Source organism: Chinchilla lanigera, unplaced genomic scaffold (genome assembly GCF_000276665.1).
Source record: "Chinchilla lanigera isolate Chin_1 unplaced genomic scaffold, ChiLan1.0 scaffold00039, whole genome shotgun sequence".
NCBI lineage: Eukaryota > Metazoa > Chordata > Mammalia > Rodentia > Chinchillidae > Chinchilla > Chinchilla lanigera.
This window is the reverse complement of record NW_004955440.1, coordinates 19,418,849-19,436,480: the sequence shown is the minus strand read 5'-3', so window position 1 is coordinate 19,436,480 and position 17,632 is coordinate 19,418,849. Positions and strand designations below refer to the sequence as shown.

The window sequence follows — 17,632 nt, the reverse complement described above, 5'->3', positions numbered from 1 at the left end:
AGAGGAAATATCTGGGTACATTTTCAGTATCACCCCATTCTCTTTGAGAATGGTGAGGAGTGTTAAGGGGGTAAGCAATCTGGCAAGCAGGATCTTGCCATATTTGGATGTGATCTGGGCGAGTACGACAGTAATGGAAGTAAAAAGAAATGATCAGATTCAGGAAACATTGTAATGAGGGAATCAATATAATTTTCTAACACTGATACTAAGATTTTTGGCTTAAACAACCGGCAAAAGGAGTTGTCATTGACTGAAATAGAAGATCTCTGGGGTTGCTATGGTTGGAATGTGACCCTCAAAGTTCTTCACATACAGTGCAAGAATTTGGGGAGCTGGAACCTCATAAGAAGTAGTCGGGGCTTGGCGCTGGGGATTTAGCTCAGCAGCACAGTGCCTGCCTGGCAAGCATAAGGTCATGAGTTCAATGCCCGGTACTGGAAAAAAAAAAAAAAGTAGTAGTCAGGGCTGTTCTCCCCATGAACGGACTAAGATTATTACTGCGGCAGTTAGTTATTTTGATGGTGGATTTATCATAAAAGCAAGCGTAAGAGCCCTTGCTTGAGCTCTTGGTCTTGCCCTGTGTCTAGCTCTTCTGCCATCCCTCAGGGGATGAAACAACAGCAAGGGCCCTTCTAGGTGCCAGTGCCATACTCCTGGAGTATCACCAAATATGGCCCATTTCCTTCTTTTTTTTTTTTTTTTTTCATTTTTTTCTGGTACCGGGAATCAAACCCACGACCTTGAGCTTGCCAGGCAGAGGCTGTGCCGCTGAGCTAAATCCCCAGCCCCAAGTCCCATTTCCTTCTAAAGTACACAGTCTCGGATATTATTGTAACTATAAAAAATAGATTAAACTGACTCAGTATCAGAAAGGAAAAGTGAATATTTCAGTTTTGGACATACTGAAATTGAGATGTTTTGACATGCAAGTGAAGATGTCAAATAGTTGAATACCAAATAGTGGAACAGGAGTAGTAATCAGCATGTCAGAGGTACTGAAATCCATGTTTCCTGAGGATACCGCCCACACAGTGAAGGCAAAGAGAGAAGAGAGCTCAGGGCTGCACTCCGAAGTACCAATATCGAGAGACAGTGGCAGGCAGTGAAGGAAAGCGAGAACAAATGAGACTAAACTAGGGAGCAATCTAACAAAAGAAAAATGTATATTTAAGGGAAAAGACAGTAATTCGCAGAAATGTTTCTAATTCGGCCAAGAAAACCAGTTTTTTAAAGAGCTTACTATCTGAGGAGAATAGATTCACACTTTGTCTGTATAGGTATACAAAAAGTTGTGCTCTGTTACAGCTTCTATCTAGACACCCTCACCCCCCAAAATAATAACAGAAAAACAACACCTCAGGCACTCACAGGCAGGGCTTTTGTGAGGGACTGGGTCATGGTTGTGCTCTATGAGATTAGTCTGCTGACTGGTGTAACATAGTACTGGGCGTGGGTCCCAGATTTACCAGAAGGGAAGACCCACCTTGGGTGTGAGTGGCACCAACCAGTAGACTTGCAGTTTAGATGGAATAAAAAGGGAAAGAATAAGACACTTGTGCTGCCTGCCACGCCATGAACCGTTTCTCCTCTGCATGCCCCTTTGGCGTGCCAGACTGCCTCAGAGCCCGTTGGCTGTGGCCTGAGACCTCTGTAAACTGTGAGCCAAAATAAATGTTTCCTCCTGCACCTTGTAGGTGTTGCGTATTTTGTCCCAGCAATGAGAAAGTTATTAGGACAGCTTCTACATATTCAATTTAACCTTATACTGCAATTTAAAGAAACAAAGTCACACATTCACATGGAGAAATCAAGCTGCAAATCCAGGAGCTGAAAACAGGTCTCATTGAGCTTAATGATTGCTGTTCACACTTCTGACCCGGGTTGTTTACACAGTGCTGTCCTCACATCTCTACCTTATGTAAGGCATCACGTGGTGTGAAGGGTCCCGGCTGCACAAGGCTCACATGTCTCGTGTTGCAGAGAAATATGTTTTGGTGCTTGCACATTTACCTATTTTACTTAACTTTACAAATTGATGAAGAGAGTTATGTCAAAAGAAATTCACCAGCTGCCAAGTCTTTCTAATAGCAGAGGCAGAGACTGGAAATGAATATCCTGCACCATATATCATACAGTAAACATAATTTCTGTTAGAAAAGAATGAGTGAGCAAAGAGGCCACCTCTTCATCTCCCTGGCTTACGTGAAGGAAAACACAGGCTCTGAGCATAAATTAGGTTTGTTTCTATCAAGTACTGAAGAAAATCAAAATAAAGTTATGGACTTGCCAGAACATTAGGTGTGTGAGGATGCTTTACTAGGCTAAACTAAGTACCTGGCTAGAGCTGAAAATGTGAGGTTGTGTTCAGAAACAAGGATAAAATGAACGACAGGAGCAGAGCGGCGTACGTGGAGTCCCATCTGGTTGACGAAAACCTAAGTAGAGACTCTGAGTATAGAACGCAGAACCAAGACAATAATCTTTACACTCGCTGAGAGTTACAGAGAAGTCTGAGAAAATCAACGAGGTAGTCATGGTGCTTACAAATCAGTGAACTTCGATATCACACAAACCTGAGATGAAGGACGTTTCACGGGAATTGTATTTATATAAAATTACGCAAATGTAGAACATCGCGATCCTTTCTTCTTACCTTTACCCCTCCCTACTGCTCCCTCCTTTTTCCCTTCCTGATTTCCTTTCTTCTGTCTTCTAACTCAGCAAATTAAGGGACTTCTCTCCCCTGATTCTTATATTGGCCAGGACTGCAGGGCTTGAACGGAGAAGTAGCAGTGCTGTGGGGAGGTCTTCACTCAACACCCACCCTGGAACACTTTATTTTGAGATCAAGGAATTGGGTTTGAACCATAATAGTCTTAAAAAATGATTTTTGTCATATAAAAGGATGCACTTTACTTTTCATGCCATTTTTATAAAAGAGAAAAGATCAGTCTCAAATCATAGAATTAAAAAAATAATAAATATTAGACAATCACAAATATATTAATATTTCTATTTTCATTGTTTTGGTAAACTGTAAGAGGACCATAAGATTCCCTTGCTCCTAGGAGAAATTCATAGGCACTTAATTATTTAAATAATCCACAACATATACTGAAGCTATTTATCTATTTAAAGTCTTAAATTTTTTTAAAAAGACAAAATATACAAAGAAAAACTAAATTGGCATATTTTAATTCTACAAAAATGTATAAATATTTAAATTTACAGCAAAAGGACAATTATACCTTTAGTAATGCTTACATTACTTAAAACATTTAATTTTTTATGCACAACCTACTTTTCTAAATGGTAAGGAATTGTGTGTCAAGCAAATAGTTGAAACATTTTTGAAATGATTTCTCTCTAGCTGAGACTACATAACACAAAGCTTCCCCCCAAGAAAAGTTTTGCTCGTCAGTTTTTTTTCTCCTGTGCTATTTCTCAACTGAAAGTATGAGCAGAATCAAGCAGCAGCTTATATTCCTTTTTACGCCAACTGAATGCATGATGAAAATTTAATTTTTAAAAATAGATAACGCTATAGCCTTAATCATCTAATTTCCCACTTGGTAAGTCATTAGAAACAGACCTAAAATAAAAAGACAATTATAACTTTATGTACTGATGACACAGAAACGGCCTTTGTTTTAAAAGATAGTTAACAGAATACTGCCCCGCAGCACTACCATTTCCGAAGGGTTTTCAAAGCACGTACGATGGAAATTTCCTTTAGAATTTATTGAACAATGTAAAATAAAAATGGGGCACAAATTTACACAAATATTTAAACACATTGCTGGTGCTCACTCAACACCTCAAATTCATACAGCAGCTTACATTTACTGGCAGTTTGGACATGGTGGACTCAAACCAGACACATCCTGTACTTTACGGCAGCGTGGCCAGTCTTTTCTCTTCCACGTTTTAATATGTCTGGGGAAAGGGTGGGAGGGGGCTGAATTCCGAAACACAAGCAGCCTTAAAACAATCGAGTGTGTGCTGCCCAACATAGCCGGAAATTTATTCAAGACCTGGAGCTACCCGTTGGCACAGGCCCATGTGTGGGCGGTGACATACCCATCAGGACCTTGAATTTCTCAAATTTTCATATTTGTGAAATCGTCATACTTTTTAACTTAATAATGCACACGAATTTTGCTCCTCTGACACCGGAGTTAGCATCTGTAGATGAAACGCACATGTGAGGATGGTGATTGTATATGATTATTATTTCACAAAGGATATGAAACGTGGATATGGGAAGATATTATGAGGCTTACTAAAGCAATTCAGACTATGCTCCCAACTCCCATCAAATTAAAAATAAAAGATCCTATTATTTTATTGTTGGAGCTTATTTTCCTCTCCCTTATTTTTTTCTTTTTATTTATTAGGATAATTCTAAGCACCAATGCAGAATCAAGTTATGGGTTTTTTTTTTATTAGAGAGCTACGCTGGGAAGCTCAGACATATCTGCTCATTACCCTGCAGTCTTTAAATCTGCACAACAGAGAAAATAGCCAGTGTTCACAGTAATAGATGGTCTGATTCTCCGTGCAGCCTGCAGGCCAATCTTCCTTTTAACTTCAATATAACGCTAAAGTAAACGGAAGAGACTTTTCTACAAGTTGTTACTAAAGAGGCTTGTTTTATTTCTCTAAAAGTCAGCTGGCCGAATGATGCCAGGCTATTTCACTGTTCAATAATCACGCTCTTTTCAGGTAATCTCTTTATTTTTTTCCTGAAGGTCTTATTGTTTATAGAACTAATTTTATTTAAGCATGAAAGATAGTAAAAATTTAAATATTTCTAAATAATCAATGTTCTAATAACAAAAGCTTTAAAGAAAATTTTCTCACTCCTTTGCCCTTTCTACGCTTTTGATATAACCTAACGCAATAACGTTAGGTTATATTAAGGATGAAGAATGCTGGCAATACCTCCCATAGCTGTATGGCCCTCGGGCAGACCGCATTATGTATCTGGGTCTCGGGCTTATTACACACAAACAGAAAAACTAACCATGGATCATCTGTGAAGCTTTTTATAGTTTTTTTAAATTATCTTTTGTTCATAGACTTGCTTAGAAAATAAATTTAGTAGGTATGAAATCATGAAAATACAGATTTTATGGGAATGTACATATATCTCCCTCTAAAAGTTAAAATCTTAAAGCTTTAGGTGGTCCATTGAACACAACCAGAAAATTAAAATTAAAATTAGTTTTAGCTTAATGAAGCGACTTATATAAGGTGGCAGCATTTTCATAAAATGTCATATTTCATCTCTATAAGGCAGGACATTTTACAATATAAAATAACATACAGTTCATATTTTAAAATAAAGGATGTTAGGAACAAAATTATCATTTGGAGACAAGTTATGCAAATTCTGTATAAATACATTGCTGGACTCTAAAATTTAAAATACCAAAAAAATACAATACTGTACCACTTAGCAACTTTAATAAACACTTTTTAATTTATTAATTCAAGAAATATTTAAAGAACATTTTATATATGCCCAAAACTACCAGATGTTGAGCACACTCCTTGAGCAAAACTGACCGAGAAAGGATTTATAGGGCTGCGGGTACAGCTCAAAGGTAGAGCTATACCACTGTTTAACTAATTTTATTTAAGCATGAAAGATAGTGAAAATTTAATTCTTTCTCAGTGGTGGAACAGTTAGCCAGCATGCCTGAAGCCCTGGGTTTCATCCCTCAGCACTGTAAAACAAAAGAAAATACAATAAAAATAAAAATAAAAGACATGTATCCTAGAGCGTATGTGGGTTTGTGGGGCTCACGGAGGTGGAAGGACGTGTGAAATGAGGAAGTAAAATTACAGTTTGTCCGACGCTCAGGAGACAGGGACAGCGAGGGGACGACGGTTTGCCTTGCTGCTGACACGAGGTTTGCATCAGAGTGAAGACAGGGAGCGAGAGAGCTCTGTGGGCCAGAGGGCGCCAAAGACCGGGGCAGAAGCTTGCTGGGAGTCAAGGTAAAGTGTGGAGTGGGAAGAGACGGGGCGTGCAGTGAGCTGCGTGTGTGTGTGTGTGTGTGTGCACGCACGTGTGTGCATGTGCGCGTGTGTGTGTGTGCGTGTGTGCGTGTGTGCGTGTGTGTGTAGAATGGATGGGGGAGAGCGTGGGTCATCATGAAGGCCTTCCAGGAACACTGAAGGCAGATGAAAAGGCGCTGGAAGACCGTGTGCGTAGGAAATGTCACAGTGAAGCTCATAACTATTAGAATGAGTACGGCTATTACAATGAGAAAGGAGCTAAGGCCCAGCAAGAGCTGCTCACCAAATTGTAAACATTTTGCAAATAAAGAGGTTTTAATGTGCATTTCTCGAATGACTGATGATGTTGAACATTTTCTCATGGATTTATTTGTCCTTTGTATTTCTTTATCTGAGGAGTGTGTACACATCTCAGTTGCCCATTGTTGGATTGGGTCTTTGAATTCTGGCAGGTTGATGTTTTTTAATTCTTTCTACGTTCTAGATAGAAGCCCTTTGTCCGAGGGACAGTCAGATCAAAATTTTTTCCCAATTTGTGGTGTTTCTTTTTACCCTGCTGGCAACATTGAGATTTCACCTCACCTCAGTAAGAATGGCTAGCATTAAGAAATCAACCAATCACAAATGCTGGCGAGGCTGTGGAGAAATAGGAACTCTTCCCCACTGCTGGTGGGAATGCAGACTGGTGAAACCACTGTGGAAATCAGTTTGGAGATTCCTCAGAAAACTAGGTCTAGAGGTCCCATTCAACCCAGGTATCCCCCTTACCCTGGGTATTTTCCCAGAAGAAATGAAAATATCATACCACAGCGATATATGTGCACCCATGTTCATAGCAGCGCAATTTGTAATTGTTAAATTGTGGAAGGAAGCCAAATGTCCACTCACTGAGGAATGGATAAAAAAATTATGGAATATTACTCATCCATAAAGAAAGATAAACTCAAGGCTTTTACAGGTAAATGGTCACAACTAGAGACTATACTCATAAGTGAAATAAATCAGACCTCCATGTGTAAGCAACATATTGTCTTACTAGTGGAAGAACCTGAAAGAGTGAATAAAAATTAGGAGGTATGACAGACATTGTGAAATGGAAGGAAAATGCTCAAAAATAAACAGCAACTGGGATGAGGGAAAAGAGAAAAGAAAGAAGGGAAAATTATGTATGTATGTATATACAGGATAGTTAACGTAGTTGTACTACTGACCTCTATCGCTTTACTGAAAGGAACAGTTAATGATTACTCATTTGATCAGCCTTGCATGTCTCTATTTGTTTTCCTGAGAAACCACTTTGAAGCTATCAATGTGTAATACAGCAACCATTGCTGATTTCATACCCCTTTGTCTGTAATTCTGTATTGCTTGTATTGTTCTTTCGCTATTTTGTAAATGGATGTCTGTTAATGTTTTCCTTCTTTTATTTTTAAGATAAATTTTAAAAAATAAAGAGGTAATGACATTGTGGGGGTGGTGGCAGAGCACTGGCTTGTGGTTATATTTGAAGGAAGCACGAGGGGAATTTTATGGTGAATTGAGAGAGAGGCCAAAAGTGACTACAGATATTCACTTCACTTGAGTTTCTGGAAGGCTGAGCTTGCTTCAGCTCAAATGAGAAAGGCCACAGAAGAGGAGGCTTTGAAACACTTCTCCATCCAGTCCCATGACAAGTGGTGTGTAAGATGAATGCACTATAAACTTCACCATGCTTTTAATTCTCTGTACTGCAAGCATTCTTGGAAAAAAATTACAGTGTTAATCATTGCTTTCAGGGTTTGTGTGTTACAACATTTTATATCATTTTTAAAATCTCTTAGACCTATGATGGCATGTATGTAAACAGCTGAAGCATCTCTGAAAATTCTTCCTAGCATGAAACTCATGCAGTGTTAGGTTTTTCTGTATTTTCACAATGACCACAAAGACACTCTCAATTATTTAAAACTCTGCTAAAATGCACCCAATTCAGTTTCCATGAAGTAGCTATATTTTTAAAAATTTGTCATTCACCATGTTCTAGGTAACATATACATTTCAATTGACAAAAAATAAACAGGACCTATTATTTAAAAGAATCCTACAGGTTAAGCTTTTCATGTGCACACAAATATTTTACCTTTTTTTAGTTAAAATGAGAAGAAAATGGAGGAGAAACAGAGTAGAAAAAGGAAAATAGGCTTGTTATAAAGTCTTAGCTGACCCGATAGGGCACAATCAATTAAATGTTGGGGTCAGTACCTCATGGGAATCTCACCTTCCATTCTAAAAGTGCTGTGAACGCTAGGGTCTATCCTCAGAAAAGTAAAAGCTCTGAAATTTAAACTTTTACTTATAAATTTAGGAGATTTAAGAATTGTGAGACCTTGGAGTGGGGCATGTCTACCTTTTCAGGACTAAACCTGAAATGCTCCAGGTTGTTGAATTCTTTTTTAGAGTTGCACCAATATAAATCTAAAGAGAATGGGGTGCTAGCTAGCTGAGAAAAACCTAGATTTCATTGCTCTTTGGAAAGTGTCCTTTTCACCATAAAGGGGTGTGTGTGAGAGAGAGAGAGACAGAGAGAGAGACAGAGAGACAGAGAGAGACAGAAAGGACAGAGGAGTGTGTAACCAAGCTGACTGATACGTTGATATATTCTCTACATAAAAGCTTTATAGGTAAAAATGAGGCAATAAATGGAATTTTCTGCTCCAGAAGACACATTTTCCATCTTCTGCCTCACACTGCCAATTTCTCTGGCTGTTGTGTACATTTATAATGAAAACTCATAGGTAGACCCATTTTATGGGCACTTAATATGGTATCAGATACAGAAACTTACTAGTGAAAAACTCATTTGTACATTTTTTTTCATTTTCATAACAACTTCTCATGTGTTTTGAACACAAAGAGTTTTCAGGTGGAAAGAACTTGTAAAACTAGCCTAATTATGACTGTATTCTTTGGGCCATAATTTATGGCAAATGATATTTAAAAGCTTAATTAGAATACATGTTTAATGACTGTTTGAGTTTACTCTCCCAGTGATAAAATTATACAATGACATTATAGCGTAGCAATGATAATCTGATTACAATATATTTCTTAATACAAAATAAAAGTGACAGAAATGAATTAACTACAATCTCTCAAGGTGAAAGAGTTGAACATAAGGCTAAAACTGTACCCTTACCTACGTTCTATACAGTGTTGGTAACAAACCACAGTGTGGAGTAAGGAGACAAGGACGGCACGGTTCACGGAAACAAGACAAAGCTGAGTTTGTGACATCGGCTCTGGGGGCAGGGTTGTTTTCAGCTTGTCTCAAGAATGACTGTCACACAGCTACCCGGCTTTTACAACACTTGTTTTGGTTTAACTTCATGCCGTTACCTTCCATATCTGTGTAATTTCTTCCTATTTCACTAGAATGTAAGTTTCTTATCTAAATGGAATTTTTGAATTCTTTTCTTTCTTTGTTTAATCATGATGCTTTGCAAGATTTCTATGAACTCACTATCCAATTTTTTTTCCCTGGTACAAAATTTGGAAACTAACCTTTTGTACAATGAGTTCAATGCTCATAATTCAAGGTATAGTCCTGTTGTTGACACAGAAATTCGATGTTTCCAAGAAGTTCCAGTAGAGTGAGTTTGTAAAGCAATTGCTATTTCATAATGAAGGCATTTCATAAGGCATTTACATCATTTCTTTTCAATCACTGTGACAACCCAACATAAAATGACTCCCCGCCAACTAACCCTGCAAGAGGGCAGTAAAGACTGTTTAAAGCAAAACAATTTGACTCTCAAGTTGTTCCAATGTTTAGTAACAGTTTGCTATTATTCATGTTTTTTTTAAATGTGCTTCTTGAATCAGATACAAATTTTAGTAGGGAAATAATCAAACATTTCTAAAAATGAATTATAAACAACTGTGTTTTAGAATACTAAAAAGAATTTTAAAACTTTCCATTCAGCAAAGTTAATATTTTCCCCTAATGGAAATAATGGAAAAATAAAAGTGTAGACACGCTCATGGGTTGGGGCACACGGTCTTCATGCCCCCAAGGTCATGTTCCTTAGCAGCCACTGCTGGGATCTGCTTCCACTACAGTCCTGCATGGTGGGTACCATTTTGTCGTCTTCAGAGGGTTCATCAAGACACTGGTTACTGTTTACATGTCTCAAGGTGAGTCTCTGCAAGAGAGAGCCAATAATCAGCGCAGCCTACTTCACCTTTAACTGTACTAGCAAATCAGAACAAATCTGCTTTTAAGAAAATCCTCTATGATTTTTTATATATTGCAACTGTGCTATGTGTTAAAAAGCTGCACACGGGTGTATGAATTCATATTGACCGTCATGGCACCATTGTCCAACACACCTTCATATGCGGACGACTGAAGAGACTGGCCAACATTTCTCACGGCCTGCCAAGGACTAAGGCTCCTTTGCACAAGCCCATCTGAGTTCAGCTTAGGGCTACAATTATTAATAAGCTTTTGCAAAAGCTTAGTTTTCTTACCCATGTGTTATTCAGTAACCATTTGGTAAACATGCAAATAGATGTCACAGCTGCGACCTAAATGAACAAAACTGCTAGAAATGTTCCCATTTCAAAATACTAAACAAACCATAGTATCTCAGAATTTCATTGTAGAAGAGTGATTATTATAGTAACAGTTTCTTTTACTCTATAATATCCTTGCCATACTTTGATCTTCATATACATCTTAAGATATAGAAGAAAAAACACAAGTATGATGCTAATGTATTTCTAAATTCTACATTTTAATAATATTTTCTTCATAATTTCAATAATTATATTATGCTAATTATTACATATATGTTCTTTGGAATCCCCATTTACATTGGAAATAACATTTTTGGACTTCCCAGATGTGCATTTTAGACCGATGTACTCATTTTATACCATCCTCTTCAGTTTCCTGGGAAACGCCTTCAGCCACACAATAGGAAAAACTCCCAAATGGAAGAGAAGCATTTTAACATATGTGAGGTGATTTGGTAGCATATCTTAAAAGCAGAACCCCAGACAATTTTTCTTGCAAATTACCAAATTTAAAGGTAGACAAAAATCTTTTCTTTTCTTCTTATTTTCTAGTTTGGCGCTTGATAGTACACTGAAAACTGCTAGAAGAGGAATGCTTGGGCTATTTGATAGAAATGATAAAGGAACACTACATGCACAACTGTAATTGTTTAGACTAAGACTGAAAACACCTTGGGCTGCGCGGCTCTGAGACAAGAAGAACTGGAGAGCAGGCTGTGGCAGAGGATGCCTAGTAAACAACAAGCAGGAAGTTAAAAGAGCAAAGCTATTAGAAGTAAGGATATTTCAAGACTGAGGTTGCTGTGGGTGTTTTTTAATATATGGAATCAAGCCATTTATACTAAAAAGTGAAGTTCTTTTTTAGAAATTACAGCAGATAAATAAGAACATGTTTGAGCTATTCTTATGATACCAGAAATTCAATAACTAACCAGCTTGGAAAAACAAAAAAGATATTAAAAATAAATTATATTTTTTCTGAAACATGCTAGTTAAAATCAACAATTTCTGTTACCTACCTGAGGTCATTAATATACAAATTACATATATGTGTGTGTGTGTATATATATTATATATGTATATATAATATATATATTTTAAAGTAGCTTACCATCACATGCATCTATTAGAGCCTTTAAAATGTATGATATTTACATATATCTAGCACGGTATCGCCCTTTGAGCTATCCCAGCATGCACCGGCAGTACTTTATCTGACCCGATCACAAGTCACAGTCCCTGGATGCTTTGATCTATTTTCTGTTATCTCAAATTATAATTAAAAAAATACTTTGAGATTCCTTTTCTTTCTTTGGTTATTTCACACAGGGTCTCACCATGTAGTTCAGCCTGGCCGTGAACTCACTATGTCACCTCCCCTGGGGTCAACCTAGAGGCAACCCTCCTGCCTCAGCTTCCCGAGTGCTGGTGCTATAGCGTGCACCACTGTGCCTGGTGAAACTATTTTCAAGGATCATACTGAATAAGTTTTGCCAATACCACAGAAAATGATAATGTATGGCTGTGGAGTAAAAGGAGCCTATCTACATTTTTGGTGGGAATGTAAACTATTACACCCACCAAGGAAATTAGAATAATGATTCCTCAAGAAACTAAAAATAGAAAAATCCATTCAACTCAGCCATTTCCCTTCTAGGTTTCTTTCCAAAAGAGCGAAAGATACCATTTAACAGTGATACATTCATACCCACGTTATAGCAGCACAACTCATAATACCTAAATTTTGGAAGTGATCTATGTGTCCATCAGTAGAGGACAAGGAAAGTGGGGCATTTACACACAATGGAGGACTACTCTTCCATAAGAAGGGTGAATTGGAGTCAGCTGTAGGAAAATGGATGCACCTTGAGACCATTATGTTAAGTGAAATAAATCAGACACACAAGATTACATATCATATAGTTTCTATATGAGAAACTCAAAATATAAAAAAGCAAAATAAAACACAGATGATAGAAAATATGGAGGTAGAGTTTTTGCAAAAGGGAAGAACAAGAGATGGAGGGAGGAGGAGGGAGAAGAAGGGATGAGAACATTTAAAATGTTCTGTCCACATACCAGCGCCCACAAGAATATAACCATTATGTCCTGCAAACATGTACCGACAAAAAGGATTTCAGAATATTGGTAAATACTGCTTTTCCTTAAAATGCATACGTATTTTGCACTGCAGGAAAGACTAAAGCAATCAACCAAAAATACCCTTCTTGATGTAGTACAGTGGAAAGCCAGACATGTTAAGCTTAGGTAGACCTAAGTATGGCTTCTCTCCCCCACTCACTAGCTGTGAACACTTGGGCAAGCCGCCAGACCGGTCTGCGGAATCAGATTCTTCTTTAGACGATCCTGACTTGTGCATTAAAACTGCTTACAAATGTGTTTTCTCCTTCTGCTTAACAAATTTGACCTTGAGATAATGAACTCTGATCCCTGGACAGCTAAATAAAGATAAAATCGTTAACATTGTTGCTAGGCAATATGGTTTATGGTAAAAATGACCTCTGATGGAGGAACTGCATCTCATCTGAAAAACGGCATGTGAATAGCGGGTAGGGTGCCAAATCTGGGGCACTTCTCTCAGTGCAGAAACGATTTTGCACATTCCATTAGGCTCCCGAGAGCTACGCCTACGGAGTTGTTACCAGTGGTATCATCTCCTGTGAGGAGAAGGCTATTAAGCTGGAGTGATTTTTGCATCTGCTGATGTGGATGTCATAACTCTACACCGGGCTGCCATCTGTGGAGAATCCAGCTCCAGAAGGCTGTAAGAACTGCTGTGGGAAATGCTGCACGTTGTCCCGCTAAGAGAAGAAAGCGTGGCCTCCGCCCTAGAATTCTCTAAGTAGATTTGCGAAATTAAATGTTTAGTTAAGTTTAAATCCCCTCTTGGGACACTGTACACACAAGGGTATATAGTCGTAAATGCTAAAATAATATATGTAAATTGCCTTATACACATCCCTTTTCATGTACAAGATCTGGACTACTCCAGCACTACCTGTCACATTCAGAATGCCCTTATCTCTCTTTCTCTATTTTGTACCAGGAATCAAACTCAGGAACTTGGGCTTGCCAGGCGGGCGCTTGTGCCGCTGAGCTGCATAGAATGCCCTTATCGCAGGTGTCGCTCTAGTTTAAATAATTCCCCTACTGCCCTCGCTTCCACTCCCACCTGCCCCACACATTCCAGGCTCAACTGCATCCTGCGTTAACACGCTTTAGCTCAGTCGTGCAGTCCAGAAGACCTCTCTGACCTCCATGTGTTCCCATACGGTAGTAAGATACTAGCAATGAATAATCACTTACTTACTGGACAGTAAATCTTTCAAACCCAAGAACTAGAACATCAGCTTGTTTGCAAGAGTTCTACACCCCTGGGTTGATCTGAACTGAATAAAGATTGATTTCATTGCTTGCTGAAAAGGTAGTCACAAGTCATACAAGTGAGAGATAAATGGTACCGTTTTAAAAGTTTTTATTGCTGTATCACTTCACCAACCACAAAGAAATACTCAAAAATAATTTTCTTGATTGGTAGCAGTATTAAAAAATTACAAGTTATTTAGTCTTTCATCATGTGTTTGCTTAGTGTTTCAGATTAAAATAATTATAAGATTTATGAAGGTTATGGTATGTCTGCATACAGCCAAAACATCTAAATAAAAATTATAAAATTAATATAATTCAGAAATAACTTATTTTTATTTTTTCCAGCTTTAATGCAGAATCTATTGTCCTGTACACATGGCTATCATACTAAAAGAGCAAATATTTCATAATATATTCATCAGTTATGTTTCTGTATAGATGTACTTGACATAAAAAACTGAAAAGCGGATATGAATTAGAGACAGACTAAACAGTGCTCAACACAAACAGCCCAATCGGATGAGCAGCCGAGAGGCAGAAGACAGAGGAGTAACTCCGGGGAAAGAGAACACGTGGAATTCTTTTCTTCAGCTTTTGGATTTCAATAATCAAAGCACTAAAGTAAATTTAATAAGTTCTATAACGCCAACTTCTAACATTATTAGAGAAAGTGATCGGTGGTGTTTCCAAAAATATTCCTAAACACTTGTGTGCTCGTGTAGTTTCTCAGGCGCCACTTTTGCAAAGCACTACCTCTACATGTTTCCACAGCGGGCTGCTGGGAGCCGTCGGCTACTTTGCTCAGGGAAAGAGGACTGGGTGACTACGTGAAGCAGTGTGGGTCTGCTTAACAAAAGAAGAGAATAATGAGAAAACGAAGTGCGAAGGCAGCAGTAAATCACGCATCCGGGCAACACACAATTTGCATTGGGTGCGGAGAGGAGACACGCGTCGCAATAATTGCATCCACGCGCCGGGGGCTGCGCGCTTCCAGAGCCCTTCAGAACCCGCGCACTCCGCAGGAGCCAGCGCAGGTGAGCCCGAGACCTCGGGGAGGCTTCGAAGGCAAACGAGGAGACACTTTGGGCAAGAACTTACGGGACGGAAGGGACCATGTTCATGGTCTAGAGACTGAAGGAGCTCTTCTGTGAGCGCACTCAAGAGCCGGCGAGCGCGGCTCTCGGGGACTGCCCTGGCCTGCGGCTGCTGTGCTGTGACTGAGCCGCGCCGGGAAGCAGCCACGGGCAGCGGAGCCGAAAGGCCGGCGTGGGTGTGCGCAGCGGGGCGGTGCGTCGCCCCTGCTCGGCTTTTCGCTGGGCTGACCGCGCAGGAGTGCGCACGCACCCGTTCGCTGCCAGTCGGAAGGACAATGAAGGGGAAATCCGCCCAGTGGGGCTCTAAACTGGGGAGTTTTTCCCCAAACGTAACTCAGCGTGGCATTTACTCTGCTGGCGCTGGCGCTCCATCTCTTCTCGGAGGAGCAGGAGCTCCAGAAAGGCCACCAGCCCCGGCCTCCCCACCGCCACGCGCGGGGTTGCTGTGCGAGATGCCGAGCGCGTCGGTGGAGACCAGAGCGCAGAACAAACACGGCAAAGCTCAGGTTTCTCCCTTGAAAGCTTGATGGACGCAGTCATTGGATTTACCTTTTGAAGGACTTACATGTTCTACAGCAAAATGGTAGAGGAATGATATATAAAGATAGGAAAGATAGCAATATTTTATGTATGATTTGTAAAATGACTGTTTGTGATATAACGGTATGCAAAGATTGGTTAAGAATACTGTTTTTTAAAACCAAATCTAAATTTCCTATTCATAGTGTTTGAAATTTCTAGGCTAGATCACTCTCTACCTTCAGCGATTTTTCTTCTTCTCCTTCTGTTTTTTTGTAGCTCAGGGTCTCACTATGCAGTTCAGGCTGGCCTTGACTTCACTATGTAGCCCAGGCCGGTCTTAAGCTCATGGTGATCTTCCTGCCTCAGCCTCTGGAGTGCTGGAATTACAGGCATGCACTACCATGCCTAGCTAGTGATTATTCTTCTTGCAATGAACTTTTCTTGGTAAATGTCATGTTGGCATCAGAGACATTAGTGCTAGAATTGTGAATTCTATTTTTCATTAAAAAGAACAATGAATTGCAAAGTGTTTTTGTGGCATAAATAAAAAACAAAATGATTTGGCTTAGGGGCTCATGGCCAGGAAAAGTGACTCCAGGTCATGAATAAAATATAAATATTTCATAAAAGATAAAATCATAACATTTTCCCCAGAAATGCTTCTCAAGTGAATAAACATGAAAAATCATCGCTTTCATTCCACATACTTTGAAAAAGCAAGAAGTTGGAGAAAATTAAAACTTTCAATGTTATTGAGATTTTAAAATTTATTTTTCATTTAATAAAATCCACATAATTATTTAGTCTCAGCTTGAAATCAAAATATTATTTCTTTGAGTATTTTGTCTAGAACAGACAAAAATTAATACTTTATGTTTCCAAATAAGCTTATAATTTATGTTATATAATATATAATTGATATATATTATATTTATATATTATATTTATATATAATATATAATGTATATAATATATAAGTTATAAGTTATATAATATATAGTTATATAATCAGTGCCACCAAATCAAATATCTGTCTTCTATTCTTATTGTGGTTATCTTTCCTATCATGAAAGTAGTCTTCAAGTACTCTTCAAGTACTGTAAAAAAATAAAAAAGTTTTATGAAATGTATCTGCCAAAATTCATTTAACTTTTATTTTTGAGGGTAATTACTCTTAGAGGTAAAACCATGAAGTCAAAAGTACAAATAGTTTAACACAAATTAACAAAGTTCTTTATAAAAATATCCATATCAATAACTTAGCAAGCATAGTAATAGCAACTATGATTACATTATTGTATGTCATATAGTATTATGTGTTAAAACCACTTCTTGCCATATTGACAGAGCAAAAGAAATAAAATAACATACGTGAAACTGGTGGTGGTGGCACATGCCTACAGTCCCATTACTGGGAGGCTGAGGTAAGAGGACTGCAGTTTCCAGCCCAGTCTAAGCAATTTAGAAACAATCTATATCTCAAAAGAAAAGAAGGGCTGGGGAGGTAGCTCAGTGTGAAACCCTGGGCTCAACCTCCAGTACCACAAAAAATGTTATGTATAATATATTATGTATACTTATATATGTGTTTTGATGGATATTTCAAATTACTTTTTATTTTCATATGTTCTATATTTATCCTGTGCTATTTGTTCAAGAACTTGCATGCTTTTATATTGGGTGTACAATTTCTTTTTTGTTACTAAACATCAATTCTTTCCTTTCTTTTTCTTTTTTTCCTTGAGAAAAGGTCTCGCTGCTTAGTCTAGGTTGCAGTCAGACTCTCAACGCCCCGCCTCGCTCAGCCTCTCAAGTGCTGGCGTTACAGGTGTGCACTACTCATCCGGCTCTCGGCCCTTTTCATGCTTGTTGGGAATGCCCCCTTCGGAGGCTGTCCTGTCCGCTCAGTCTTGAGGGCAATTACTGTATAGGCTGGCATGCAGCTTATTTTCCTACAGTTTTATTTAAAATGTTGACCAGAAAACAGAATAATATGAAACTTGACTAAGTATTACTTTTTGTTTGTGATATAGAATCAC

At 38.5% G+C, this 17,632-nt stretch overlaps 1 protein-coding gene across 2 annotated transcripts in view; it reads right to left on the bottom strand.

Moving 5' to 3' along the window:
• Positions 1 to 7,997: 7,997 nt before the first annotated feature.
• Galnt13 (polypeptide N-acetylgalactosaminyltransferase 13) overlaps positions 7,998 to 17,632 on the bottom strand; it is a 434,761-nt gene continuing 425,126 nt past the window's right edge. Inside the window, exon 13 of one of the 2 annotated variants that reach the window (XM_005390819.2) lies at positions 7,998 to 10,211. In XM_005390819.2, coding sequence (XP_005390876.1) covers positions 10,071 to 10,211 — 141 coding nt within the window. In that variant the 3' untranslated portion in view covers positions 7,998 to 10,070. Of the gene's footprint in view, positions 10,212 to 14,089; positions 14,801 to 17,632 lie in introns of those variants that run through there. The other variant, XM_013517499.1, reaches the window with a different exon arrangement.